We start from the raw sequence: 27842 nt of genomic DNA, 5'->3' as shown, positions 1-27842 counted from the left end.
TTTGGTGATTAGTATGCTGTTTAAATGTATATTCTCTTTAATACTGTATTGTTAGTCCCAGCGTGCATGGTCTGAGAAGAGGATGGCACTACCTACCCTCTTTACAATAAGGAAGATTTGGCCCATTGGCTTTGTCTAGTGTTTGTCACTGCTTTATTTCATGGTGGTTTGGGACAATCTAAAAGCCATAATTCTGTGGTGGTGTACAATCCTATAAATACAAGAACTAAAGACCAAATCCTGGAAGCATGGAGCCAATGGCAGAGCTTCAGTGGGACGAGGATTGAACCCTAGATGAGTGAAATGAGAATATCCGGATGTTCAGCTGAGAGAAATACTCAGGCTTGCTTGCTGATTTTTGTTTTGTTTTTTTCTTCCTCTTAAAGGTTCAGCCACCCTGCATCATTGGCAGCAGCTAGCTCAGCCTCACCTGGGCGGAATCTTAGACCCAAGGCCTGGGGTTGTCACTAAAGGCTTCAGAACTCTGGACCTTGACCTCGATGAAGTGTACTGCCTTAATGATTATGAAGAAGATGAGACAGGTGACATTTCTTACAAGGGCCTAACTACCTCGACGCCAATTCAGCACACAGAGACCTCAGGTGAGAGGTCACAAGCACAAGTGACTGTTTCAGACAGCAAGAATAATCCAAGCCAGTCTCAGGCTTTCACAGAGGAGATGCAGGAGTCCACGACTGCCGATGATGAGGGGTCTGGTGAGGGAACCTCATTAAGTCCAGTAAAATTGACATCTTTACAGGATATTGATTACTGGGCTGTTCTCACATCTCTCCAGAGCATCAACCATAGTGTCACTTTGTGTGTAGCTTCTGCACATTAGTGTGGGCGGCAATTAAAATACGCCCGTTCTAACATTAGTTCATAATGTTTCTTTCTTTAACAAATCTTCTAATTTGTGTAACATTTTTTAAAGCACATGGTTAATTTTTCCTTTTTAGTTTGATAAGAGAAGGCTGCTAAAAGGAAGTGGTTCGTTCAAATGATTGAGAGAGAGACTGGGGTTTGTGATATGTTTGTGTGTACATATACATAATATATATACACTGCGTTCTATGTGTTTACATAATATTTTTCTAGACATTCAAAAAGGATAATGCCACATTCCTTTAATTCTTGTTTAGAAAAAGCTGGATTCTGTAAGGCTAAATGTTGAAAAAAGTGCTTCTAAGTTATATTTGTGAAACAAATAAATGTGTCTTCACTTAAAATTAAGCAAAGGAATTTTCCAAATTGAGTGTCCAATTACCTTAAATACACATTTCTTAAAATTTAGCCCATAAAGATTTTTGTCATCCAGCTAAGAATTAAAGGTATTTTGTATGTGGAAGATACAGTAATCACATCTGATTTTCCTTACAAACACTAGTTTTTCCCTTCCACTGAACCACTCCCAAATTCTATCCTTAGGACTCAAACATCACTGAATATGTTAAATGACTCAAAATAGTGTTTTATACACTGGATATTGTGAGCCATATCACAGTTTGTGGCTACACAGAGTTTACAAATTTTCTTGCAATGTAGGTATATTGAAATTTATCTTAAAATAGATTTAAGTTTGGAAGGGAAGAGTAGTTTTATATCTGACAATTCACTGGTTTTATGGTTTCATATTAAACATGGTTCTTTATTGGTGACAAACCCAGCCAAAACTGATGTTTCCATGAAACTAAATCATTTATATCTAGTCATTTTTCCGAATGGCACTTTTCTTTTGGATGAAATTATACTTTGTGTATGAAGTCATAGGAAATTAGATGGCTTCTAAGGGCTGGATTTTACTAGGTGCTTTGAACCTGCCATGAGGTACTAAGCACCTTCAGATCACATAAAGGTGAATGGGAATTCAGCACCTCTCAGTATTGTGCCCTAACTTCATACAAGATGCAGTTCTCCCTGTAGATTGTAGCAGGAATCTGCTAGGTGCCAAATGCTTTCAATTCCTATTGTAATTACAAAAATGGACTTTACTCTTTGAAATCCATTGTCTAGTGACTGGTATTTATTATGAAGAAAATAAGTATCTGTGGAACTGTTATTAGCTGTAAGTAAGCTTGACAAGAAAGCAATTTTTTCTTTCTTTGTCAATTTGGTTTAAAGGCATTAGAACAGTCCCTTCCGATCCAGGAGACTCTCACCATCTCAAACAGTCTTCCTAAATTGTTGAATATGCCAAAGAAATTGGCAAGTGTCTAATGCTAAATGTGTGACGGGTCCCACTAGTGGTCCCCCTGATCACAATGTGACTACTCACATTAAAGTTTAGGTATGTGCCTAAATACATTGCTGAATTGGGGGAAAGCTACCAGATGTTTTAGAATGAAGGCGAAGAAACAACTTTAATAAGTTGAAGAAGGAAATCCATGGAAAACTTTGAACTGTCTTCCATCTCCAACTCCTCCTCCAAATAGCACAGGTTTTGGTATAGCCTGTTCTGTCCCACTGTGGAGGACCTAACAGCATTAGTGAACCACAGCCAGATTTGCAGTTGCTATGGGTCTCATTCAAGTGAAGGAATGAGAGATTGCAGCTCCCTTTTTTCTGCATTGGAATAATTCAGCACTTTGGAAGTTACCAACCACCTCTTATGCTGTTAGATGACTGGAATGCAGACTTTACATTGCCAACACATTGTCATTATTGTACTTTTTTTTTTATGGAGCCGTATAACCACTCCCATCTCTTAACAAATGTGGATGAAACATGTAGCTGATATCAGGTGAAGCTTTGGTATGACTCCTCATGCTTCTCAGAGCATATCTGTCTGACCTCAGCAGTCATGAGTTATACACCTACTTCCACACTTTCCTTTTCAAGAAAAAGAAATTTCTGGAGGAAAAGCTCCTGCAAAGAGGCAGGAGTAAACCCTGAAAGACTGGATAAACAATGTCTCATATAAGCAAAAGGGTTATAACAGGCACTGTGGTTCCTTAATGAAAAGGGCCTGATGAACATTCACTTACCTGAAGCAATTACAAAGAGACTACTGTGCTGGGGAAACTCTCAAACAGATCAGTTTATAGTGAAAAGTGTCCTTAAAATAAATATTTACTTACAGCTGTGCACATTTTAAATCTAGGGTATACAATCAGTGTTTATCTTTTAGGGACAGTCGCTGCAAAAGGATTTGTTGGGAGAGATTCATAATATTTTTTCTACTTTTGATTAGGTTAAAAAGCTATTCTGTATTTAAATATTGGCAAAGCTGCTTTTCTCAACTTATCTTTTCTTCTTGTTTGATCTTGCAGTGAAATCAAATGCTGATTTTTATTTATTTATTTATTTATTTGTGACCTTCCATTCATTTTCATTCCATCAGAGAGTACAGCAATGTCACAAAAACAAGGCTGATTTCATTACAAGATCAAGCAAGTGGAGAAGCTAGGCTATCAGGGAATAAACTCTTCTCTAAGAACACATGACTGACATAAAAGCAAAGGGAATATAGAAAGTAATCCGGATGATCAAATTTCATTTTGTGGAAAAACTCAAGTTTTTTTCCATTGTGGAAGACCCACTCTAAGAGACGTTTGAAGCAAGAAAATACCTTCCTTACAATGAGTCTTGGCAGGCTATAAAAATATTACAACTCCTGGAAATAAGCCCTTACTGGATCATATGCAACAGTAGGATCTTCTTAGCCTTTTGGCTACGTGTCAATTTATCATATATGTCTACTTCTGAGGATTACATACTGCCCTGCAAGAATGAGAGAGGTCTTTTCTACCTCCAAGAACCACATCCTTCCATCAGATGGTTGTGAGGAGCATTTCCAGTTGACATCTGTATGGGCAGCTAAAGTGAGCTGCTATGATTGCTTTGTGTGGCCTGCTGATAAGCACTTGCAATGATCATTCTCTTTAAGTGCTAATATCTAGGTTCAAGAGAGCAAATATGGCTGATGCTTTCGGGTGGGTGCTGAAGACATCTTATGGCCCCAAAAAAGGAAGGACAGTGCAATTTGCCTCCTGTCTGGATGATGGGTTGGGACATAAATCTCTGCTGACTAAAGGGTTACTGATCTTTGTTTTTTAGATTTTTCTCTCCAGGTTTGAGAACTGCAGCAAATGTAAATGCTTTGAATAACTTCCGCACATGGGACCAGAGTAATACTTACGGTCATGGTATTAAGATTTTTCAGTACTAGTTGAGCCCATGACCCTGCAATATATGGGTGAACTGCTGTGCCCACAGAGCACTCCAGGTTACATGTGGGAACAGCCATCTGCCCAGGCATTGTAAATTGCACGATCAGGGCCGTAAACAATATCCAGATTCTCTGGGAAATATGTATTCTCTTACATGGAGATTTTTCAACATAATTGAAGTAGTGAGGATATTAAAGGGGTACTGTCAAGTTAAAACCCAATACATTTTAAAAAATAGCCTTATTTGTGCCAATAATACCTAAGATTATTAAAGCTGAAAGCACTTAAACGTCTATTTTTTTTCATCTTTTATGCTATTTCTTTCCTTTTTTAAAAACCTTCATTGTACCAGACTTAGTCAGTTCTAGTTTGTAGTCAGATTGTCTGGTTGAGGTACTCGGACAATGCTCTTTCGCTGAAGTTTTCAGAACCACTAAAGAATGTTTCACTGAAATAAAGGCTGATTAGGAGTGTTCTATTCTTCATATTTGTAAATAATTAGTTAATAGGAAAAGTGCCAGTAGATGGCTTTCAAGAATATGTAGCATAGTTCCTGGGATAAGTAACTTTTGCAACAAAATCACATTAAAGAATGTACAGAAATATATTTATAAAAAGCCTCATTTTTGGTCTAAAACTTGACAGAATCCTTTTATGAGACAGAACGCAATTTCAGATGGAGACTTCCTTATATAGGCCCTAAGCTCGCAAAGGACTTAATATACTTTTAAGCATCTGAGTAGTCCCACTGCAGTTAACAGAACTACTTATGATTAAAGTTAAGTGCATATTTAACTGTAGGCTGATTCAGGGTCATAGGGATTGATCCTGCAGCTCTTAATTTGCATGAGGTTACTTGTGTGAAGGAGGATTCCAGGATCAGGCCCATGCACTCATTTCTTTTTCAAAATTTGGCATTTAAAGGTAGAGAGAAGGGGAGATTTTCGAAACAAGTGCCTAAAAGGGCGGAAGTACCTAATGAATGCCTTAAGTCTGGTTGTTTTTAGGAAGACTAATATATGCCTACAAGAGATTATTAGCAATATATGGAAAAGGAATAAAAATACACTAATATCTATTTAAAACAAAGTGCTGATGCACATTTGTATTATCTTTTCTAAGATGGTATAAATATTTGAAAGGCAGTTTTGTAAAAGGAAGAGTTGTCAATATTAATTTTTGCTTATTGTTAAAAGTATTACAGTTTGACTCAAATATCCTAGCCTGCCTACAGTCAGGTAGAAGCCAGATTAATGATTAAAAAATGTGAAACGTCTTCATTTCTGTACTGTATGGTTGTATATTTTGTGACAAGCAGACCTCAGTCAATAACAGCCTAGAAAAATCATACAGATTCCACATAAATAGTGTTTGATACCAGAACCCTTGCTGAACTAATGTATCTGCTTCCATTACAGGCCATTCTTTTGAACAGTTGCTCACTCATTAAACCATCCTTGCTCAGTTATGTTTTATTCTTTGGTTCTAATGCAAGGTATAATTAATGTGTTACGTATCACAAATAAGAAATTATTGATATACCATCTTAGGCATTGTTAAGATGTGAGTTGGAGTGGGTTTTTTTTTTTGTTTGGTGGGTTTTTACTATAAAACCCATTAATAATAACCAAGTAAAAGAACATTACTAATATTGAGTCTTTGACTCAGTCTCTCCACCAAAGCCAGGTAATTCTGTCCTTCCTCCTCTTGTGTCTAAGGATTTTAACTCATGATAGAGAACTCAAGAAAGCATGCTGTTTAGAGAGCCATTCATTGCTCAAGCACAGAATGGTGGGTGGAGAAGAAACTCCAGACCATCACTTTTGAAGAGGGATGAAGGTAGAAGTACCTTGCTTGCCCTCCTCTCCATCCAAAAATTTTTTGCTCATGGAAGTGCATAATAGATGACAAAATGGTCAATTTTGTGGGTTATCACAGAAAAAATGTCATATAGACACTTGCCAGTGGGTCAGTCAGGGTTATGTCCTCCGAACAGCAGAGACCTCCAGATAATCGAAACGTGATCTCAGCCCCCTTTACGTGGGCTCGTTCTGGCAGACTATCCTTGTTTGATTTTTGACTCCAGCAGACATAACTAGGCTTTCAGCCATTAACTTCCCCTTTCTGGCCCTGTTTCCTATCAGCAGAATTAGTCTGCTGTAGGTTCACCAGCAACAGAGACGGTAAAGCCCCTTGGAGGGGACCTTTCTCTCTCCGTGCCAGAGCTACCATCTTCCATTGTCCAGGAGAATAAGCCATGCTGAGTTATAGGAAGTACCTGAAACATCCATTCTGCTTTGCCATGTGCCACTTGATGACACAGACAATGTTTTTTGCCAGGCTGTGTAGGTTCAAGCATTTCCCCTCCCCTGTGGGGTATGTTGATGATGATGTACTAATAATGGATATCGAGCCCTTGGACTCCATATTTCATATAAAAATAGCACCACTGAAGAAAAGATGCCCTCACAGGGATCTTGCATTACTAGTCATCCTCCTTCCTTACTATCCCCTCTAAAGTAGCCATGACTTTTATTTCACTGCAGTGATAAAAGAAATATTTAATGCTTTAAACACCTACTGACCACACCAAAGAGATCAGCTAGTTCCTCCCAATTACAGTTCACTCTCCCATCCCTGCTTCCAGCCAATCCCTGCTAAAGAAGGCAAACGTGAATGTGGCTTCAGGCCCTAAAGAGGGCAAGTGTCCTTTTGCGGAAAAATGGTGAGGGAGGTGATCCCACGGTCTAATCAAAAACAAGGGACTAGATCCTTTCCTCAGCACAAGCCCACATACGAAATGCTGGACAGAATGGCTCACTGCAGCTTTTAAAAAACACAAACCTAGTTTCTAAGTTCTCCTAGATGTCTTGTGGCCGTCTAAGACTTTGATTCACCTCTCCAATTCCTCCACCTATTTCAGGGGAACTATAGATCTGATGAGAGAAATATTCTGCAGTGCAAAGATGTACAATGCATTCCACTCAGTGCAGCCTCTCACAAGATCAATCAACATCCTTGGCATAATGGAGAACAAGAGTCTGGACCCAGTTTTATATGTTAATGCGTTTCTGTTAATTTCAGTAATTTTTTTTTCACTTCTTCCACTAACCAAATTTGTCTACCAGTGCTCTGCGGGTGAGGCAGGCCCTAGGCTCTGGTGGCACAGAGGGGCCGTAAAACCAGATTAAATGGCCAGTTGAGTATTACCCTAGCACTGGGAGCATGGCTGTGCTGTATCTAGCTGGTAGAATGGCTCCTTGAGGCTTTAGATATCCAGGTTGAACCTGAAACAGGCCTGAGCTGCTCTAAACTGCACTGATTGGTATAAAATCACTTTTACCCCTCAAGAGAATTTTTTCTCTTTTTTTTTTAAACAAATTGTGTTTTGCATAATTTCTCTGTTTTCATCCTACTGTGAATTTTAGTTGCTAATTATTGTCTTTTAAAAAAGGATTATTAATAAAAGTACAGAAATGGTCAGGGGCTCTAGCAGGTGTCCCTGTAATGAAATAAGAACAGGAGTACTTGTGGCACCTTAGAGACTAACAAACTTATTAGAGCATAAGCTTTTGAAAGCTTATGCTCTAATAAATTTGTTAGTCTCTAAGGTGCCACAAGTACTCTTGTTCTTTTTGCGGATACAGACTAACATGGCTGCTACTCTGAGACCTGTAATGAAATATATAAAACAGACTGAGGCAGGATTCTGAAGATACCTTGCCATCCATCAGCATTGCAGATGTTTGCTGTGGAGTATGCAGGGGAGAGCAGAGCATTTTCCTCTTCTTAAATGCAGTTGGCTGTTGTATCTTGATAATTTGATGACTTCTGCAGAAAAGTATTATTTTAAATGTAACAGGCCAGATCCTCAACTAGTGTAAATCTACATAGTCCCCTTGAGTTCCACACCAATTTACACCAGCTCAGGATCTGACTCATGTTCTGTAGGATGGTTTGCTTAGGAATAAGTCTTTTGTTTGCATTTCCTGAACTTTGGGTAGTACTGATCATTCACAATGATGGGTTCTTACTCTCTTCATATTGTGTTCAAAGGATGGAAAATACTACGGCAATCTGATAGACTTCTTTGTTAACTGATGGAGGGTGAAGCTGGTCCACGTTCTCCTAGTGGTATTTTGGAGGGTTAAATCTATGGCTTTGAATATTGATTTCTCTTTAATCATTTTGATGTATCCCTTACTACTGAGATCAGTGACGCTGTACTTTTAGCAGCCTTTTCCTATCTCACAGACTCATTAATTACAAGTTTTGCTTTTGCTAATGCAGCTATATCTTCAATGTGCCCATTTCAAATCTGAGGGGAAGCACAATTGGTGTATTCTTCAGTGACCACTGCAATCAATAGGGGAGGGAAATATGATTACTTTTCTGTAGCCATGTGCATAATTGGGCTGGGCTCACAATCTAAAACCAGCATTGCATTGTTCTGTTTTTATTCGTCATCTAGCAAGAACTGTTTTATCTCAACTTTCTGTCCTTTGATGTTTTCACCAAATAACTTTTTTCATGTCCATTATTTGAGATCTTTCTCCAGCTTTTATTTTAATTTTCAACGATATGCAGAGAATCATGATTGCTAGGCTGTGCTCACTTATACAGTAGATAAATACATTGCTCTCACTAATCTCTAAAGCAACGGGATTCCTGAACCGTCATAATTATCATCTGTGGAGGTGAAGTAGAGCTGGTTGGCTTTTTTTTTTTAAATACTGTACTAACAACCAAACTTCCTAACAGGATACCCCAGTGAGTTTAACCAAAAACATTAACTTCCATTAATACATGGCGATGTTTCCTATTATTAAAAAGATGGAGAAGCTAGCTTCATATTGAATCACCTGTCACGTGCTTAGACACTTGTTTCTGTTTTCACCTTTCACTTTGCTCATGCTTTTTCTTACACCTTATACCCTGTGGATATCCTACTTTCTTTAAGGACTGCCTGGCTGCACATGAGTATTTGAGCTGTAATATTTTTCAAATGAAAGAGGAAATACAGCCACAATCAGAACCTGCCTTGCTTATTTCTGAGACTCTCTGGAAGTTCTGAATGGTGTGTGGTGTCTGTTCCAGGCAATCTGTCAATCAGTCACATACTGCAACAGTAAAATGTGGCCTAGTCAGGAAATGCCGCAGAGGACTGGGGTGGGGAAGGAAATCACACGCATGGTTTATTGTGCATGTTGTTTTGGCCACCACTAATTTTTAAAAGCTCAGATAGTAAATAACCTATGCAATCATGATATCTTTTATTATAGTATTTAACTTCTTTGGTTGTTCCTCAAGCTTTTCAGATGCATGGCTCCTAAACTTTCTGATTAGTTTGCAATAGAATATATTCCACAGCTGCATTGTATAGCAAATAAAAAATAAATAAAAAACCCCACCACTCTGCTAAGAACTTAAGTACATCAGCTTAACCACTTAATGTTTCTTTTCCCTACAAACCAGATCACCCCCTTTTCCAGATTATCTATACTGTGATCAGAATGTAAGAGCTGACATTTTTACAATTAAGTAACCATTGGCGGTACCAAAATGTTTTTCTATACTTGTCACAGCATATACTTATGAACAATCAAAAATTGCTATCTATTGCAGCTGAGGATATTCTGTCTTAAAAAAACAAATGTCACAGATGTACAGTACTGGATCCAAAATTTTAAAAGTATCCTCTGTATGGATGTGAAAGTTGGATAGAGAGGAGTCACTATACATTCTGAAACTTACTTGTAATGATTTCTGTAGCTTCAGCCTACATAGCATAGCTGGATCCATTACTGAAATGAAAGGTAATGGGGATGCCTTTACCTGGATCAATCCAGAAGCTGAATTGCATGAGTGTTCAGTATGTTGTAGATGCTCTGAAAACTTGTCTGCACTGGGAACGTTTTCCTGTAATTTCCCACTGTTGCTGCCACTGTCCAGGGTGTTGGTGGTGGCAGCAGCTGGCATTTTAAGTACCGTATCATCTGAACCCGTTTGGAGCAAGATTTGACAGCACCAGTGAAACTAGACTGGTGAAAGTAATGGTGGGAAAATTTAGCAACTATTTTTATATTGTCATAATAAACTTAGACTTGTGGAGATTGGTTTGCAGAATGGGTGCCAATTCCAATAACCCAGTAAGCTTGTATATTTCACCTTCCCTGCATCGATCCAGTCCAAGGTATCACATCACTTTTTGCATCTGTTTGTGAGCACACCGAACTTTTTATTTTCTTTTTATATATAAATGCAAAGAATTTGCCTTTTTTTTTTTTTAATTTAGTACATCATCCTGGGAAGTGCATGTCACAAACCAACTCCACCTTCACCTTCACCACCTGCCGCATTCTGCACCCTTCTGATGAGCTCACACGAGTCACTCCAAGGTAAGGGTTTTCAATGACACACACACAGTTCAGGGATGCCACAGTCCCGTGGGGAGGAAAAGCAAAGGAATGGCATAAGCAAGGGAATAGTAATGGTATGCATGGGGATGGCGGAGAGAGGGAATAACAAACTGAAATGTGTTCTCTCCAGCTCCCTGCCAAATCTCTCAACCGCCTCCCGTTCTGAAAGGAGGTGTAATGCCTGGCTTTACCAAGCCAGTTGAGATATTGCAGAATCTACCTTCTGCCATTCAAATCTGGCACAGGTCAAAAGCTGCAAGTCTCTTAGCCCAGTGGTATACTACCAGTATTTGAACAAAGGTGTTCCATAAAAGTGTACCCACTGCCCCCCTGAACTGGTTATAAATCCTAAGTACCAAACGTGTGAATGGTCTGAGGGTGAAACTCACCCCAGCACAGAGCACCAGCACAAGGAGCCCTATGTCCACTTAAACCCTCAAAATATGCTTTAAGTAAGACTTAAGTGGCACACAGGCTTTGTGCTGCCTCTCTGCACAGGGGTACATTTCACCTGTAGAGAAGAGTGAGGGACTAATGAGTCTATTCATTTGTTATCCCATTTAAACAACCATTGGCGAGACTAAGAATGTATTATACGTTCCTCAGGAAAATATTTGAAAATATCTGGCCCTTGGTACAAGGGGAGCAAATAAATAAGTAAAGCAAAGAGGTAATTTTAGACGCTCCAGAGATAACTCTCCTCTCCTGAAGAGAGGATTCAGTGCTGGCTAGATGTGGGGAGGGAAAGGTCTCAACAAGAAGCCAAGAAATTGTTCAAACGCTCTCTTCAATTTGATGGTGGAATTTTAAGCTGCTGAGGGCCCCCTGCCACACATCAGAGTGACTGTTTGAAAATGAATTGATGGTTTCAATCTAGTCCCTAGTGAACAGGTCGTCTCATAATAATTGGCACTAATAGGCATAGTGTTAGTCAAGAGCGTTAGGATTTGATGACTAAAGACAGTGAATGGACTTCACACCTAAAGATGGACCCACCATAACTAGTTGGAGGCTGGTGTGTAAAGTATTTTTTCCATTTAGAAAGACTACACCCAGTTTTCTCCCCCTTCCACCATCTTCAGCCTCCTCAAGGGAGAGTACCACTGTTTTCTTCATTCATGAGCCAATTCAGAGATCTAGATTCATGAAGGGCAGTGCTTAGAAATCAGACTGGCTCCGAGTACTGGTGGCCAAAGCAGAACTTCTGAGAACTCGGGGAATGTGAACACCTGCTGGATTGTGGGTATTTGGAAAGGAAGTACAAATTCATTATGGGAAATGGAACTGTTTACACTTACACTTCTGGGTGGTATAAATTAAGAACCGTGCTATGAGTGGCTTTTCCCTTCCAGCACCACCATTTAAATAAGTTACTTTTGTTTTGCTTCAACATCTCTCCTAAAATGTGGACATTGTTGAAGCGCTGTTAATAATGGCCTTAACAATCTTCTTGAGATTCATTGGTTACTAAACTTAACAAGTTTCCTACAACCAGTAACTAAACTCAGCTTCATTTTAGCAAATTCTCAGGGACTTAGGTTGCCCTGGCACCATTCATTCAGAAATATGTGATGCTGTCAACAGAACTGTTGGTGAGGAGGAGCTTCTTAAACTATAAATGATTCTTCACAGGTCATGTGAGGAGGAGGATGAAACTACATTATGTCACGTTATGCTGAGAGGAGATATAGGGCAGACACTATGACCCAACGTGGCAGGGGGTGAGCAACACTTACAGCAGTGTCTGTGCTGGCAGGGTCATGTAGAAGAAATTCTAGTGTGTGTGGTACCAGCTAACTCAAAAAGCATAGATATTTACCCACTTGGTTACATTCTGACCTAACATTCTAACCCAGGTTACCTTCTAATCGGACTAAATTTCATGTAGCAAAGCCAGGTGCTGATTTTCCTTGATCTTACCCTGAAGCAGTCCCTAGTTTGAAGCATTTAGGCCCCGTTGGGTTTTTATTTGTTTTTGTTTTCGTGATTGTATTTGGGCTACCCTGCAGTGATTTTGTTGGGTCGGCACAGTATTCCCAATTAAGGCAATGCTAAGGAAGTGATGCCAATATAAAAGCTGTTTTCATGCAGCACTGGCTCTCTGTTGCATTTTAATGTGTATCTGCAATGACAGCACAGCAGAAATGTGAGCCTGAGTTTCTAGAAATAAAATCAAATTGGAGTTGGAAGGACTGTGACGAGAGGGCATACTTGACAATAAGGTGGTCACTAAGGAGGCCAAAAGCAATTTAGTCCATAATTTGAAACGAAACAGAATACCTATGACAGTGGTGGGGTGTGTGTGTGTGTGTGTTTGTTTTTTAAATAGGACGTCTTTAAAAATTTACCATTATCTGTAGTGTCCCAAGTTTAGTTTCCAACATTTCTTTGGTCTCACACTAAAAATCAGTTCACAGAGTAAACTTTCTCCTGTTTTCTCTATTCCCAGCCCCCACGCTTTTGTACCCCTACTCTTAGCCAATTGAGGAGATGTACTATAGTGTTTGTCATGTTGTCCATTGCTCTTAATGTTGCCAAACTAATCAGAGGTATGAAGTTTCAGCTTCAATCTATTGCCATAGGAAAAGTTCCTCACTAGCCTCCCCCCTTTCACAGCCTTGCACTGTGTGTGTGTACACATTGGTGACATGTGTTATCTTCCCAGCTACAATGAAAGGTCCTCCCCCAACATTGCTCACTGCCCAGACAAGCATTGAGGAAATGTAATAGGTAAAGACTAAACCCAGTACATCTGCATGTCAAGCTATTTGGCACTGGAGACAAGTGCTGCACTTACAGGTAAAAGCCACCAGGTGGTGCAAGGAAATACATTCCATAGTAGCTGAGAGAGGATGCTTTTCAAATTATGATGGATAAACTGCTTTAGCTATTCAAACACCGTGCTTTACTGCACTTCATATCTGACCTTATTTGGATTTCCCTTTGACAAACTACAGCTGCAGAGTAAAATGAGTAGCCTCTGGGGACTGACATGTCCTCTTTCTAGAATAGTCAACAGAGCTGTGTTGTTATGGGTCCACTGCTGAGGTGCAGGGAATCCCAGCAGAGCACAGAGTGCAGGGCATGGGCTGCTACCTGATCTTCCACAGCAGAACTATGCTGGTCCTGCTTGCGGAGGCGTTACGTGGCCACAGAAAAGGGACAGGACTTGGACTTCCTTAAATGGTACTTATAAGCTTTAAAACTGTGCTTTTAATGATGGGTTCTTTACAACTGTCTTAAATAAATAAATAAATAAATAAAAAGCCACCATGTTACACCCCTTCAGGGTATGTCTAGTCTAGAGTTTGTGGTCCTGTCTTCATTCAAGTTAATTAATTTCCAAATGCCAATTAGGCTGAGTTGAAGTATTTGTGGAGTGTGTTGACTTGCATTTGAAGTAGTGTAAATTAACTTAAGTTAATTGGCAATCCATTACCTAGGTCTGGTCTACCCTGCAGACTTACATTGGTATAACTGCGTCACTCAGGGGTGTGAAAAATGCACACCCTTGTGCAACATAGTTACACCGACCTAACCCCCGGGGTAGACAGCACTATGATGGCGAGAGAGCTTCTCCCATTGACATAGCTATCGCCTCTCGGGGAGGTGGATTAACTACACTGACTAGAACTCTCTCCCATTGGTGTAGAGCATCTTCATTAAACCGCCATAGTGACACAGCTGCGCCAATGCACTGTTTGAAGTGTAGACCTGCCCCTAGAGTTAAAACAGGACCAGTCTCAGCAAACCCTACGATATTGTCTGCATGGGAGAAAAAGGTGCGTGTTTTGATTTAGGGCTTGTCTGCAGTTGGATATGTACCAAAATAATCATTCCAGAATAGCTATTTTGGTACATTTAGAAGAGTAGACAAGCCTTTAGCTTAGCTCAGTTAAACCTCCCCCTTAGTGTCCATGTAGACACAGGTTACCCCTTTCAAACATTCTTAAAGGCACTAAACTCTGTTTATGCAGCCATTAAGGGGAGTTAAACTGGATTGAAAAAACATTTTTTTGCTCATTGAGACATGGCCAAAGAGGTTGCATTTCAGTAAACTGTGAGGAGATCCCTATAGTTGGAAATGACTCTCTCTAAAGTCTGTAAAGCATTTTGGAATTCACCTGAGTGACAGGGTCAGACCAGATGGCTACAGGAGCATGATAGAAGGTAGATATATTAGCCCCAGATTAAGCAGGTCCCTTTTCCCTGAGTAAGATAATGGGCTGTTCCAGAACAATCAGGAAGTTGATGGAAGCAATTAAGGCAGGCTAATTAGGACACCTGGAGCCAATTAAGAAGCTACCAGGATCAGTTAGGACAGGCAGGCTAATCAGGGTACCTGGTTTTAAAAAGGACCTCACTTCAGTTAGTGAGGCACGTGTGTGGAGCTGGGAGCAAGAGGCACTAGGAGCTGAGAGTGAGAAGGCATACTGCTGGAGGACTGTGAAGTACAAGCGTTACCAGACGCTGGGGGAAGGTCCTGTGGTGAGGATAAAGAAGGTATTGGGAGGAGGCCATGGGGAAGTAGCTCAGGGAGTTGTAGCTGTCACGCAGCTGTTACAAGAGACACTGTAGACAGTTGCAATCTACAGGGCCCTGGGCTGGAACCCGGAGTAGCGGGCAGGCCCTGTTTCCACCCATCCCCCTCAACTCCCTATTTGAGACAAGAGGAGGTGACCTGGAGTGTGGGTCCCACCAGAGAGGAAGGTCCCTGGCCTATCCCCCGACCCACTAGGTGGGTCAGCAGATACTGCGGGGATTGTTCTCCTCCCTTTCTCCATGCTGGCCAGTGATGAGGTTAGCTGAGTGAAAGGCAGGTTTGAGCCACGAGCAAAAGTGGCCAAACTGAGGGCTGCCGTGAATCTCTGAGGCGAGCCAATCCTCCAATAAGTGCAGGACCCACCAAGGCAGACGAGGAACTTTGTCACACCTGTATGAAGATGTGTATTTGAAGTGTTACCTATATTTGTGGTAGGGAATGCCTAGAACACTGTGAATGGGGTATTACCCAGGATACATTGATAATACGAGCCCTCCTTTTGACTTTAGTAGGTTTCAATAGGGATCTTACAGAGGCAAAGTTATTTTGTTATGTAAGGTGTTCTCTAAGACAGCAAGTTTTTTAAGGGTGACCACAGTGTGCCAGCAGGGTGCTGAGGAATTGTGGGGCCTCAAAATTTGCACGTAGGCACACTGGATCCAGATTGTACCTCTTGTCACCACTGTACTTTTAATTCTTCAGAAATGCAAGTTAAGCTGAATCCTCATTCATGTGAGAAGGACCAGCCACTGGGGAGAGGGAAACTCCTCAAAATTAGTGCCACCGGTGTTATACATTTTTTTAATCAATAGAATCAAAAATGCTATTGGTCAGATCCAAGAAATATGCCTGCATGTGTGTTTACAGTGTTTGTTGCCGGTGTTTTATATTTACTGTGCTGGGTGTTCCTGACCTGCACCTTCTGACCTGCTGTTGGGATTGTTTTGTTTCTTTAGATGGGAGAGGGTTGGGCAGTGGATGTTCAATGCTTTCCCTGGTTCAAGACTATGCAAATAAGCATGAAATTTGTGGACACCAAACATAACAATAAAACTCACCCATATAGTATTTGGTTTGCTACTGAGTTATCGATTACTCAACTAACAAACTATTGATAATCAGTGGCCTGCTTTTTTCAAAGGTGTGGAGTACCTAATGGGAGTCTTTCTGGTAGCGAGTGGTCTGCACCTCTGAAAATCAGGGCACAAGTCTTCCCCCCCGCCTTTTTTTTTTCCTCAGTTTAATAAAAGGGCTGGTTTTAATCAGACAGATGGTGAAAATACCAACTCCCAGCTTCTCTGTTACAACCACTTCTGCAGCCAGTTGATCATAACGGTTTCTGCTACCCACCTGCTGCTACTCATGGGATAGCAAGATACAGCATTACTGGAACCATTAGCAGTTTGGTGGGTGGGGAGTTGCCAGTCTGAGCCATATCCTGGTCTCATTGAAGTCAGTGGTCAAACTCCAATTTACTTAAAGCTTGCCCTATTGAAGTCATTGGGAGTTAGGGCCAAGTCCTGATCCCATTTGAGCCGAAGAGGAAACGCTCTAGCAGCTGAATTATTAAAGACCATTTATTTGTGGTTATGTCAAAGGATGTTTGACGCGGGGTGCTGGGAAATCATTAATCCAGCCATGCTGGACAAAAGTGGTGTTTAAAGCTGAGCTCCAGACATTCAAAGTGATGATTTTTAGAACTCAATGTCCTGTATCCAGCGTTCCCAAGAGTCGGCGGATCTTTTGCATCAGTTTTTCAGGCTCCCTTATAAATGGTATACTTGTTCCTGTTGAAAATCTTTACCCGGGCTCATTAATTCACCTTTTCTTCCTTTGTTTTCAGCCTTAATGCGGCACCTACTCCAGCTTGCGGCAGCCTTGGCAATTTGAAAGGCACTCCGGTCGCTACCCCATGCACCCCTCGGCGTCTAAGCTTGGCAGAATCCTTCACTAACCTTCGGGAATCCACAACTACGATGAGCACATCCTTGGGCCTGGTGTGGCTGCTTAAAGAACGAGGGATCTCAGCAGCAGTGTACAATCCACAAAGCTGGGACAGGGCCAGCAGGGGCACCATCCTGAACCCGTACTCTCCTAAAATGGCGATCATTCCTTCCACTCCTCCGAACTCACCTATGCAGACTCCCTCTTCTTCCCCACCTGCTTTTGAGTTCAAGTGCACCAGCCCTCCTTATGACAACTTCCTCGCTTCCAAACCTGCTAGTTCCATTTTGAAGGAGGTGAGAGAGAAAAAGAACATCAGGAACAGTGAGAGTCAGACCGATGTGTCTGTCTCCAACCTTAACCTTGTGGACAAAGTAAAGCGGTTTGGAATTGCCAAAGTAGTTAGCTCGGGGCAAACACAAGCGCCTCCCTTAACTGATGACGAGGGACCTCTTCTCTGTGGGGCTCAAGGACCAGTAAGGGCCTTTGTTCCCCGAGGCTTGGCCCCAGAAGGCCTTCAGTTGGGCTGCCCTTCTGCAACAAGTGCCATTGGCGGTATTCAGCTGAACACTGGCATTCGAAGGAATCGGAGCTTCCCAACCATGGTGGGTTCCAGCATGCAGATGAAGGGCCCTGCAACTCTCACTTCTGGCATCCTAATGGGAGCCAAGCTCCCTAAGCAAACTAGCTTACGATGAAGGACTTAATTTTTATGGCTAGTCTTTTAAAGAGATACCAAGAACCCGCCTGCAATTTTTTTTTCTTCCATTGCCTCCTGAGTTTGACAAATCAACTTTGTGCCTAATGGGAGAAGTGTGTAAACTTTGTACAATTTGTAAATATGTACCAGATATATTGTAACAAATTTGTTTATTTTACTGTTCAGTTGAGTGCAAAATGTTCTGACACTGCAGTTGCTGTATTAGGGTTTAACTTGCTAACCTTCTGAAAGGTGGTTGTTTTTTTTTTTAAAGATGCACTGAAGGTGGGGGGGGGAGGAACCCAACAATCCACGGATAGAAGAAAATGAATTCTGTAGCTAGCCTAACTTGACCTAGTATAGCAAGGTTATTGACCATGTTACCTGAGACATTGGAATAACAGCAGCAGGGAGCATTTGTGCTTTGGTAAGTGCTAAACAAAGTAGTCAGCTTAGCATCTGTGTTAATTTCATTTTGCCATTGTGGATGAAGTGGGTTATCCGAGCGTGTGGCTGTTATGCTTGAATAGATGAGACATTTTTTTGTTTTGGTTTTTTTCCTGGTATGATAAACTTGAACTAGTACTGTGTTTTGAGGTCAACGGGCCTGCTGCGTGCCTGGAAAAATGACACATTTCCACTACTGCTGTTTCTTCTGGCACATCTGTATTCTGTGTGATTCACTTAATTATTTTCAATATTGCACTGGACTGTGGAAGGAAAAATGCTTTACATTGTGTTCTCTTGCTGATACTGAAAATCACACCTTACAAACTATCCTTAAAGAGACTAGTTTTCACACTTCACAAGATAACATGGCAACCACTTCCTGGGAGCCAGAGTCACTGAATAGATTGGAAAACAGTCTTGTTTGAAAAGATTGTTTAGCAAAAGCAGTCTTTGAAAAAGGTGTGTGCTTGAAATATCATGCAGGGAAGAACCACAAAAGTATTTAGTAACAGAATATGGTACAAGCAAGGGAAAGCAGCTTTTGATCTTATATTTACCTTTTCGCTACAGGTTTTATATATCTAAAGAAATCAATCCACTAAGTGGTTTTATAACGGGGTGAGAATATTTTCTACTTAGCTTTCATCATTTTTCATAGAAACCTGTTTCCATCCAGGTGTTGTAAACTTGCCAGAAGTAACAGCCATTTGAAAACATTTTTATCCCCCCTGCTATAATAAGCCCATATGCTTTCAATCAGGAAAGCCCAGTATCTGTTAGAATTTTCTTTCCTGTCCCTCCCAATTTTATGCTAGGTGCTTGCAGGAATATTTGTTAGCTCTTAAAATAGAAATGGACAAAAAAGATCTTATTCCCGTGGCCAAGAAAAGATTATTTTTGAGCTTTCATTTAAAAAATCAGGACCTTCTTTTTTCCTTGTAGTCTCTGTGAAGTTTAAAACCAAGCAGCCCGTTTATTTATTGCCACCACTACTGCACTACATATAATTGCCGCAAATTGCTATGTGTACCAGACTGTTACTAAATCATTAGCACTGATAATTTCTTGTATGAATGGAACTGTCTTTTAGTCTTTGTTACAAGAGAAGGATGCCAATAGATATTACAATAGTGCAGTGATATTTTGAGAGAAAACACATGAGCCAAATACTGCATGTGTTTGAAGACTTCTATTTATTCTGTGAACTTTAAAAAAAGTTTTAGTAAAATGTCATCAGCTCCATTTGCTGTTGTATACGTGCACTTATTGCAAGTAACTTTAAATCTTTTTTTTTTGAATGTATCTTTAATACTAGATAGAATAACAATTAGATCTGAAAAATCATTGACTTTTATGGGCCATTTTATGTACCCAGAGAGAGAGAGCAATACCATATGAGAATTAAAAATGTAAAAGCTAATCATGCAATTTGGAAAGTATATTATTATTTAGCCTTTAAGTAAACATTAGGAGCTGTCCAATCACCAGAAAGCAGGTGTAACACATCAGAAAGATAAAATTTAAATTTTCTTCACTAATGACTAACAATAAAATAAAATAAATGTGGTATTGTTGTGTATTACTCAGTTTTATCCTTGGGTTTTTAAGGTGATAAATACTTCCACCTCAAAATGCCATATTGCTTCTTGAGTGAGCAAAAGGAATGTAAGCTCATGTGGCGTTTAATATTTGTGGTGACTAAAGTATGCTAAATATAAAACTGGTTTAAAAAGAACCAAAAAAGGGAACGGGAATTATTTTTCCCAGTATTTTTCAACCAACTGTAGAGAACTGGATGAAGTTTTGGTTGTTGGGGTTTTTTTTGGTTTGTTTGTTTTTTAATTTCAACATTTTGTCCACTAAAGCCCAAGCCCCAGAAAGATAATACATTTGGACTTTATACAGTGTGTGTATATTCTGTTCAGAGCAGGTCATGAACTCTCCCTGATTATGGGCTATATAAAAATGGTAATGTTTAAACATCCAAGTATAGAGATGGTGTGTGAGGCCAGGGGAGTCTAGCAGGGACCTGGGTCAGGTCTAGTCGTATTTAGTATCTTCATTATTGATTTGTGAGAGGAAATAAACACCACATTAATGAAATTTGCAAGTAATATTAAATTGAAAGATGGTACAAATACCAGTGAGGGCAGAGTAATAAAACAAAAGGATCCATTAGATTAGATTATACAGATGGACAGAGAATCAGAGTGTGATTCAACTTGGACAAATGCAGTCTGAAATATCTGGAAAGAAACAATCTAAATGCCAGATATTCTTTGGGGAGGAAGAAACCTGGAGAAAAGTAATGCCAAGAGAGACTTGGGAGGATTTGCATCATATCAAATTAGACATGAGTTTGCAATGTGATGTGGCAGTTGCAAAGAAAAGATGGGTGAAATTACAGGCTGCATACATAGAGACATGCTATCAATGAATAGAGGGTAATAGATTTCCTCTCTGCAGCTCCATTGCAACTCCTCCAGAAATTGTGTTCCGTTCTAGGAATCTCATTATCAAAGAGAGTGATTAATTGGAAGGAGTTCAGTGAAGAGTGTTCTGGAGGGACCGACCTATGTGAACAGATTGTGTTAAGTTCGTACAACTTCAGCTCAGAGATGACTGTGTTGAGGAGGGATAGAAGTGAGACATTTGAAGGGTGTAAGTGGGAAGTTATTTTTAGTTTTTGAAGGGGGTCCATAGCTAGGAGTATACTATACTATAGCCCCTATACTGTTTTTATTCCTCCTACCTGTTATGTTTTTGTCTTAAACTACATTATAAACTCTCTTTGAGGCTGGGACTGCCTTTTGCTAGAGGTCAAAACAGCACCTAGCCCCATGGGGCTCCAACCTAGTTATGGCCTCTTGGCACAAGTACAATGCAAATTAGAATATGCTCTAAAGTTCACTCCAAATCCTTCTGAAAGATAGCAAAGGTCCCCTTGCAAACCTCAGTGTCAAAGGCGCGCTCAGCATCCAAGGCCTCTACAGGATTCTCAGTCAAGCAAGCTTCATGCTAAGCTACTAAGAAATCTTTTCACATCAGCCTGCTTAGCTTTTAGGAATCTTAATGGGTCAGGATGGGTGAATGGTCTAGAAATTATTTTGACATTTCACAACAATCTTCCATAGAGTGGTACAATTCTGATTTAGGAGGGATCATTAGGGCTAAGCTTTCAAATTTCTGTTAAAATCTTTACTTATAATCAGAGAGCTCAGTCTCCCAGAGAAAGCATTTCTCTTTGAATTCATTTTGTACAGTAACAAAAACATTGTCCAGAAACACCTGGCTGTAAAACCTGGACCAGAACTCTTCTCATATGTCATGGAATTAATTGTTTTCCTTTAGCTCATGTAGAGAAACAAGGGCATGGAACTCTTTTATCTTCACAGAAAACTCTGGGAATTTCAGTGCTCTTCCTTGTGGGATAATCCTCTTGTCCCTTGAAAGATTTTTAATTTTTTTTCTGCTGGACCCTGTTTCTCCTACAGCCTGTCCATGCCCACTTTCTCAGCACATGGAAGGTGACAAGCTTTGTAAGGGCATCTGAAGAAGTGGGTTTTTTACCCACGAAAGCTTATGCCCAAATAAATCTGTTAGTCTTTAAGGTGCCACCAGACTCCTTGTTGTTTTTGAGGATACAGACTAACACAGCTACCCCTCTGATACATTGTAAGGGCGTATGATATATACATGGCAGACATAAATGAAAAGCAATTCCCTTAAGCAGTGGGAGGAAAAGCATGGCTTCCAGAGTGGTACTCATGAGTGGGTTTAGCAAGGTGTTAACAAGGCTGCTGAAGTTTCACAAGCAATAGCAGAAAATGGTGCAGAATGAGAAAATAATGTATTGTTATGCAGGGCGTTGGTTGAAAATTTATTGAAGCTGGTGGGTGGAACAGCTGCCCTTCATTCAGAATAAATGTAAAAAGCAATTAAGCTCCTTAATAGAATAGATATCAGAAACAATAGGTACCTCTGCCCAAAATGCAGGCTACTGGCAAGGTCAGTCAGGAATCTGAGCTATGTAGGCAGAAGGGTTTCACTGGGAACTGCTTGCAAATGCAAGAGGCTGCATATTGTTTGGGGTGTGTGTGTGTGTGAGAGAGAGAGAGCGAGAGAGAGAGATTGAGAGAAGGAAGCCCAGAGACAGCAAAAAAGCAGTTTTAGCATGATCCTGAGAAAAAGCTGAGAGCTTTGGGTAAAGTGCTGGCTGGAAAGAGGCTTGGAACTATGAGCAAAGAAACTGTCTTCAGTTGTTTGATTCTGCCTGTGTTCAGGGAAACAGGACTTTGTGTACACTTTTTGTAAATAAATAGGGTTGCATCAAAAAAATACCTGGCTCTCATCAATTACTCCCCTTATTGGAAACAACCTGCAAGAATCCAAATATTGGCTAACCACTTGGGTCAAAAAGAGATAAAAATGTTCAATTTGCAAGCATTGTATGTAAGTTTTTAGGGTGTAATTTGTGAAAATTGTTTTCTTTTTCTGGATTTTAATGTTGATGGTCCTGTGAATCCCTACATTTCAAGAGATTATCTAAAAATCCAAATGCCGAAACTGGCTTATTTTCCTGTTGGGATAAAAAAGTTGTATCAGATTTAATAATTTTATTAAGGTGTTAAAATAAAAGAAATGGTACAGAGTTTAAGAGTAGAAGTTTCTGGTTATCCGGGAATAAGTTACAGATTATCAAGGGGTGCAAAATTCGATTTAGGATCGGATGGTGTAAGGAATACCTAATCTGCAATCTCCTCAATTGGGGGTAAAAGGTTAACGGGTCAAAGTACAGACATTGAGATATGAGAGTATGTTGTTCATATAATGGCTATGTTCAGGTGTGGAGTATAATGAGTGGATATGAGGAGGAGGATGGATTTACCCTCATTTGGTGAGATTTAATGTTCAGCGAGTTTATGGTTCCAGTTCATTTTGTCCAATGTTACCCTCTCCTTAAAACACTAATTCATTGTGGCCTGTAAACCCTACTCTCTCTTTTACTAACTGTTTCATTAATACCTACTCCCACATCTCTCTCTTCAAATTTACAGTCTCTAAGCAAAGCAACCACATGATCTAATCATTGATAAGCTTTCTTTTCCCTACCCTACAGTGTTTACTATCCTTCACCATGTTACACCTACGCCCCATCCTGCAATATGTGCAGAGATAGGTGTTTATGCAGAGCCCCATTTAAGTCCATGGGGCTTTGTGCAAACAGATGGACCAGCCTGTATCCCTTTCCTTGTAGGGTCAAAGCATTAAGCTCTTTGGGAAGGGACATTTTATTTTACTTGTCTGTAAAAGGATTTTTTTGCATTTATGCGTCCATCAAAATAAAGTATTAACTATGATTAGTAGGACGGTATACCAGATAAGCTCTTCTTTCATTGCCTTGTGTGTTTTCTCCAGATATTGAAGTGGATGAAGTCTGGATCTTCTGGCATCCCATGATACCTTCTCCACTTGACCAGGTGGATTCGTGTGATTTTTCGAGTTCTGTTAGTAGCCTCTGTCTGTGATGGAGCAAAGAATACTACTGCAGAGACCTAAGGAAAAAGAAGCAAGGGATGATGCTTCAGTAATCTTCACAGGAAGCAGGACAGGCAAAAGAAATGAACTTACTGTAGAAATTATTAAAGTAAAATTATTGCACTATAACACTCAAGGAAGGGATTTGTAAAATCAATAATATGTGCTACAGCATATGAGAGGAACGTTAGCCTCACTGGGAATAGTGCAGTTCCCACCTCAGTTCCAAACCAGTCAAACTGTACTGTCATGTTGGATAATGCTTTGAGAGATACTAACTACCCATTGGGGTCCTAAAGGAGCCGGTTTTAAGAAAGATAAATCTCCTGCAGCATCCTCAGAAAAGATATCTATTTAAGGTACCGATCTTAAGACATGCACTTAAATAATCCCAAAGGTTTACAAAAAAGTTGGGTTCTCAGCACCCCTAACCTAGCTATCTAACACTACATGGCTGGTTTTGGGGTCAATAACGTTAACGTTTTAATACTCCTCCTGGAATTTGTCTCCAGTTTTACAAAATTTACACACAGTGGAATTTATTTTGGGCTCGAGGTTCCTACCATCTTTTGAGCTCAAAATGAACAGGTGTAATAATTTATTTTTCAGACTCTGCCTCCTTGTTTGTTTCCATTCAAGACAGTGATGTACCAGAGCAGCCGGAGTGCTTTCCGCTGCCTTCGTATTGCCACCAGAGGGCACTCTGAGACCTGTCCATGTCTGGAAATAGAGAAATGCTTTAGGTCTGCTAAGGCACTTCAGGTGCAGCGTAATGCTTGATTCTTCAGCCAGTCTGGTCACGCTGTTACAAGTGGAGGTTTTGGGGTCAAGTGAATAGCAAAAAGTCACACATTTGATGGTCCGCATATGCTTCACTGGTCCTAATCTTGGGCTGAATTAGGGCGTTTTGGCATTGTTCTGCTGGTGGTAAATTGGTTCTAACACTGGTGCAGGAGGAGTCTCTGGTGGTCTCTAGCTCCTGCACCTCCGCCTTCCCTGCGGAAGATGTAGTGAGCATGAATGAGAAAAAGGTGACGTGGCCAGGGTTTGCCTGCACTTTGGTGGTCCACTGGTGGTTAGCCCCTCAGGGCCATGGCAGTATAATTTATAACTACCTGCAGGCTGCTTTCACTTATGCTGGGGGACTAACCCAGCACACAACCAGCCCCTCCTTAGCTGTGCACGCTTGAGCAGCAGGGTGACTATGTTGACTGATGGGTCGAAATATATGGAATAATAATTGCATGTATCTGTACTAGGACTATGCTATGGAAGCCAAGTAAGAAGGAAGAACAATGTGTAATATTTTATTAACATCCGAACTCTCATTTGCGCCTGCAGTTGATCCCTGCTGTGGCTTTGAGTAGTGTCCCTGAGGGTGCTTCACTTGAGGATGTGTGCTCTTGATCAGAGATTTTCATCAGCAGTGTCTGTGGGTCTGCACCTGTGTCCAACACAGCTCATGCTTCTACACTTTCCACAGTATGCATCCGATGAGGTGAGCTGTAGCTCACGAAAGCTTATGCTCAAATAAATTGGTTAGTCTCTAAGGTGCCACAAGTACTCCTGTTCTTTTAGCACTGGTTTTTTGAGTGTAATATTAAAAATATGGCATTGACATTACAAAGAAGGTTTAATATCTGATAGCCCATCATCATATGTCCCATTCAAATACATATTAGGGTTTGAGCCAACTAAGAATAAGTGCTGCTGCCTGGCAGAAGGGGGACCTTAGGTAGTTTGCAGGGATTAGCTTTCTGCTCAGTGGCTCAGAGAGCTATATCCCTCCCATTGGTTCAAGGGCATCAACACGGTCAGAGGGCCATATCCTCTGCCCTCTGCTTGGGGTTATTGTCTGCACACCCCAGGAAGGGTAATACACGAAAACTCCCTGCAGAGAATTACTCAGTTTCCCCTTTCTGGGAGGGGACACCGTGCCTTTAGTTTCCAATGCTGCCGATCAGATGACTTAATACTTACAAAGGGCAAGGTACCTGCACAGGGAAGCAAGAGGGTTTTAGTCCCCAGCATTGGGTAAATTACCAGTGGAACCCAGTGAGGTGGGAGGAGGGGAAAGTTGTCCATGCCGAACAACAAGCCGTTGAGCTGGGTGTGGGAATGTGCAGAGCCTTGGTTCTGTTCCCATCCGCAAAGCTCCACTCAGACCAGCTGAGCTTGGCAGAGGTGGATGTAATCTTCTACTGATATAGGCCAGTTCCCCCCTAAAATACGGTACAGCTATGTGCTGCTCCTTACTCAGGGCAGATTGCCAAGCAATAACTTAGCAAAAGCTAAGCACATCCAAAGGGGAAACCACTAAGAGAGAAAAACGGGGGAGCCCATCTTTTGTCACTGCTTTTCAGGCATCTTGCAGAGCAGAGCTGTATTTTAAGAGAAGGGTGAATATTTTTTCATTCATTTCAAAGATCGTATTAAAAGATTGCCCACACCATGAATTAATGATGTTTCTCTGAGGCAGAGCAACTGGCTTATACAAATGCACAGGTCCATCAGCTCCTTCCCAGAATGCCCTCCCTTCTGTGTTAAATAATTGAGCATTTTAAAGTAATTTTATTGTATTACAGATACACTATAGAATGTTGTGATCTAAAATATGGCCCAAGATTCCATGTTCTATGTCTTTGTGGGAGTGCTGAATAGAGGCTCAATCCACTATTGCCAATGTCTCTCTCTCTCTCATGTTCTACAGTACCTGTTTTGAAATTAAATGAATAAAGCAAGGAATAAAATTAATTGAATCAGGTCTACAAAGAAAGATTGTGTCTTTATCTGTGAAATGGACTGATCTGCCATTTCACCAATGTTCATTCAAATCTCCCGTAAGGCCTAATTTATGTGATGCTAAATTCAATATCAGCAGGTTGGCAGCGCTAGTAAACGCCTCTCCAATGCAAACTAAAGGATGCCAACATACAGCGCATATGGAAATGCTCACAATATTTTCAACCCAGATCCTGTAAAGTGGCAGAAGAGCAAACATTGGCATTCAGGGAGAGGAGCGACACAGGTGGCTTTAAGTCCCCTTTGTGGACTCCAATCTTGAGCCTGCTGGGCTCCAAACCAGTTTGCCTTGATTTAAGTTAGAGCAGCCTAAGGACTTCTTCAGTTTATGCCATTTGCCAGAAGCTGTCCCTAATGGCCATTACAGCACCTGAGACTGATATGCAATGACTTGCTGGCCCCACCCCTTTCCACCAGTCATGACCTCTGCACCCGTTGTAGGCAGAGGGGTATCACAGAAGCTGCTACAGTAGCTCTATGCCATCTGGGGATCCCAGTGAGGGATGTTCTTCCAACAGCTGGCCATGCCCACTCTAGGGCTGATTTGTGCTGGTGGAGTGGCCCATGAAAGCCCTAATGCAGAGGAGAATCAGAACCTTTAGCTGTATTGTAACCATCTGAACACAAGTTATCTGAATTCTCTGGAGCCCTCTGCCTGGCCACGCTACCAGTGTTTGCCATTAGGTAGGTACCTGCTGTTTTGATGCTATTCTTTTCTGCTACATCTGGAAGATGTTTCACAATCAAAGAATGGTGACATCTGCTTAAGGAAAGCTTTTTGCAGCACACACTGGCTTGTGCAGGGAGAAATCTCCTCTTTGGATCTCTTAGTGTAGCTGCTATCTGTAGATCATGAGTGGACTATTCACACCAAACAATACATTTGATTAATTTAGCTCCCATTGTCTGAAAAAAGATTTTAAGTTTTACAAATCTGTTTGCTGTTTGAAGCATTTGACCAATATTTGATACAAACAGATTTCACCCTCTGTGTTGTACATGATTGGCCACAACTGTTGCTTCAAGTATTTGCTGTTTGGGTTGTGTGATTGGGCACGTGGTGTTACTTCTGCTCCCTGAGTGGGTGACTGAATTTTTTAGCAACGCGGGGGACTGATTAAGTCAGGTGTGGCCCAAGGGGTCATAAGAACACATTTGCAGAATTAACTGGTTTACTGATAGCTCAGCCTCAATGATCACTGAAATTGCCTTGAACCCCTGTTTCCATGATTAATAAAAACATATCTTCCATATTGATGCCACAATCCCTTAATAAT

General features: G+C 40.8%; 1 protein-coding gene across 8 annotated transcripts in view; it reads left to right on the top strand.

Moving 5' to 3' along the window:
• The window catches only part of TRAK1 (trafficking kinesin protein 1), a 176528-nt gene extending 153061 nt beyond the window's left edge, over window positions 1-23467 (top strand). For 4 of the 8 annotated variants that reach the window (XM_074945507.1, XM_074945509.1, XM_074945508.1 and 1 more), the window contains 3 exons: window positions 387-716; window positions 10465-10567; window positions 16975-23467. In XM_074945507.1, the coding sequence (XP_074801608.1) occupies window positions 387-716; window positions 10465-10567; window positions 16975-17773 (1232 nt within the window). In that variant the 3' untranslated portion in view covers window positions 17774-23467. Of the gene's footprint in view, window positions 1-386; window positions 717-10464; window positions 10568-12220; window positions 12310-16974 lie in introns of all 8 variants that reach the window. The other 4 variants (XM_074945512.1, XM_074945511.1, XM_074945510.1 and 1 more) reach the window with 4 other exon arrangements.
• Window positions 23468-27842: the final 4375 nt, after the last annotated feature.

The sequence above is a fragment of the Natator depressus genome, chromosome 2, assembly GCF_965152275.1.
Source record: "Natator depressus isolate rNatDep1 chromosome 2, rNatDep2.hap1, whole genome shotgun sequence".
NCBI classification, from domain to species: Eukaryota; Metazoa; Chordata; order Testudines; family Cheloniidae; genus Natator; species Natator depressus.
Note: the sequence above shows the minus strand (reverse complement) of the source record. Positions and strands in the feature narration are given on the sequence as shown.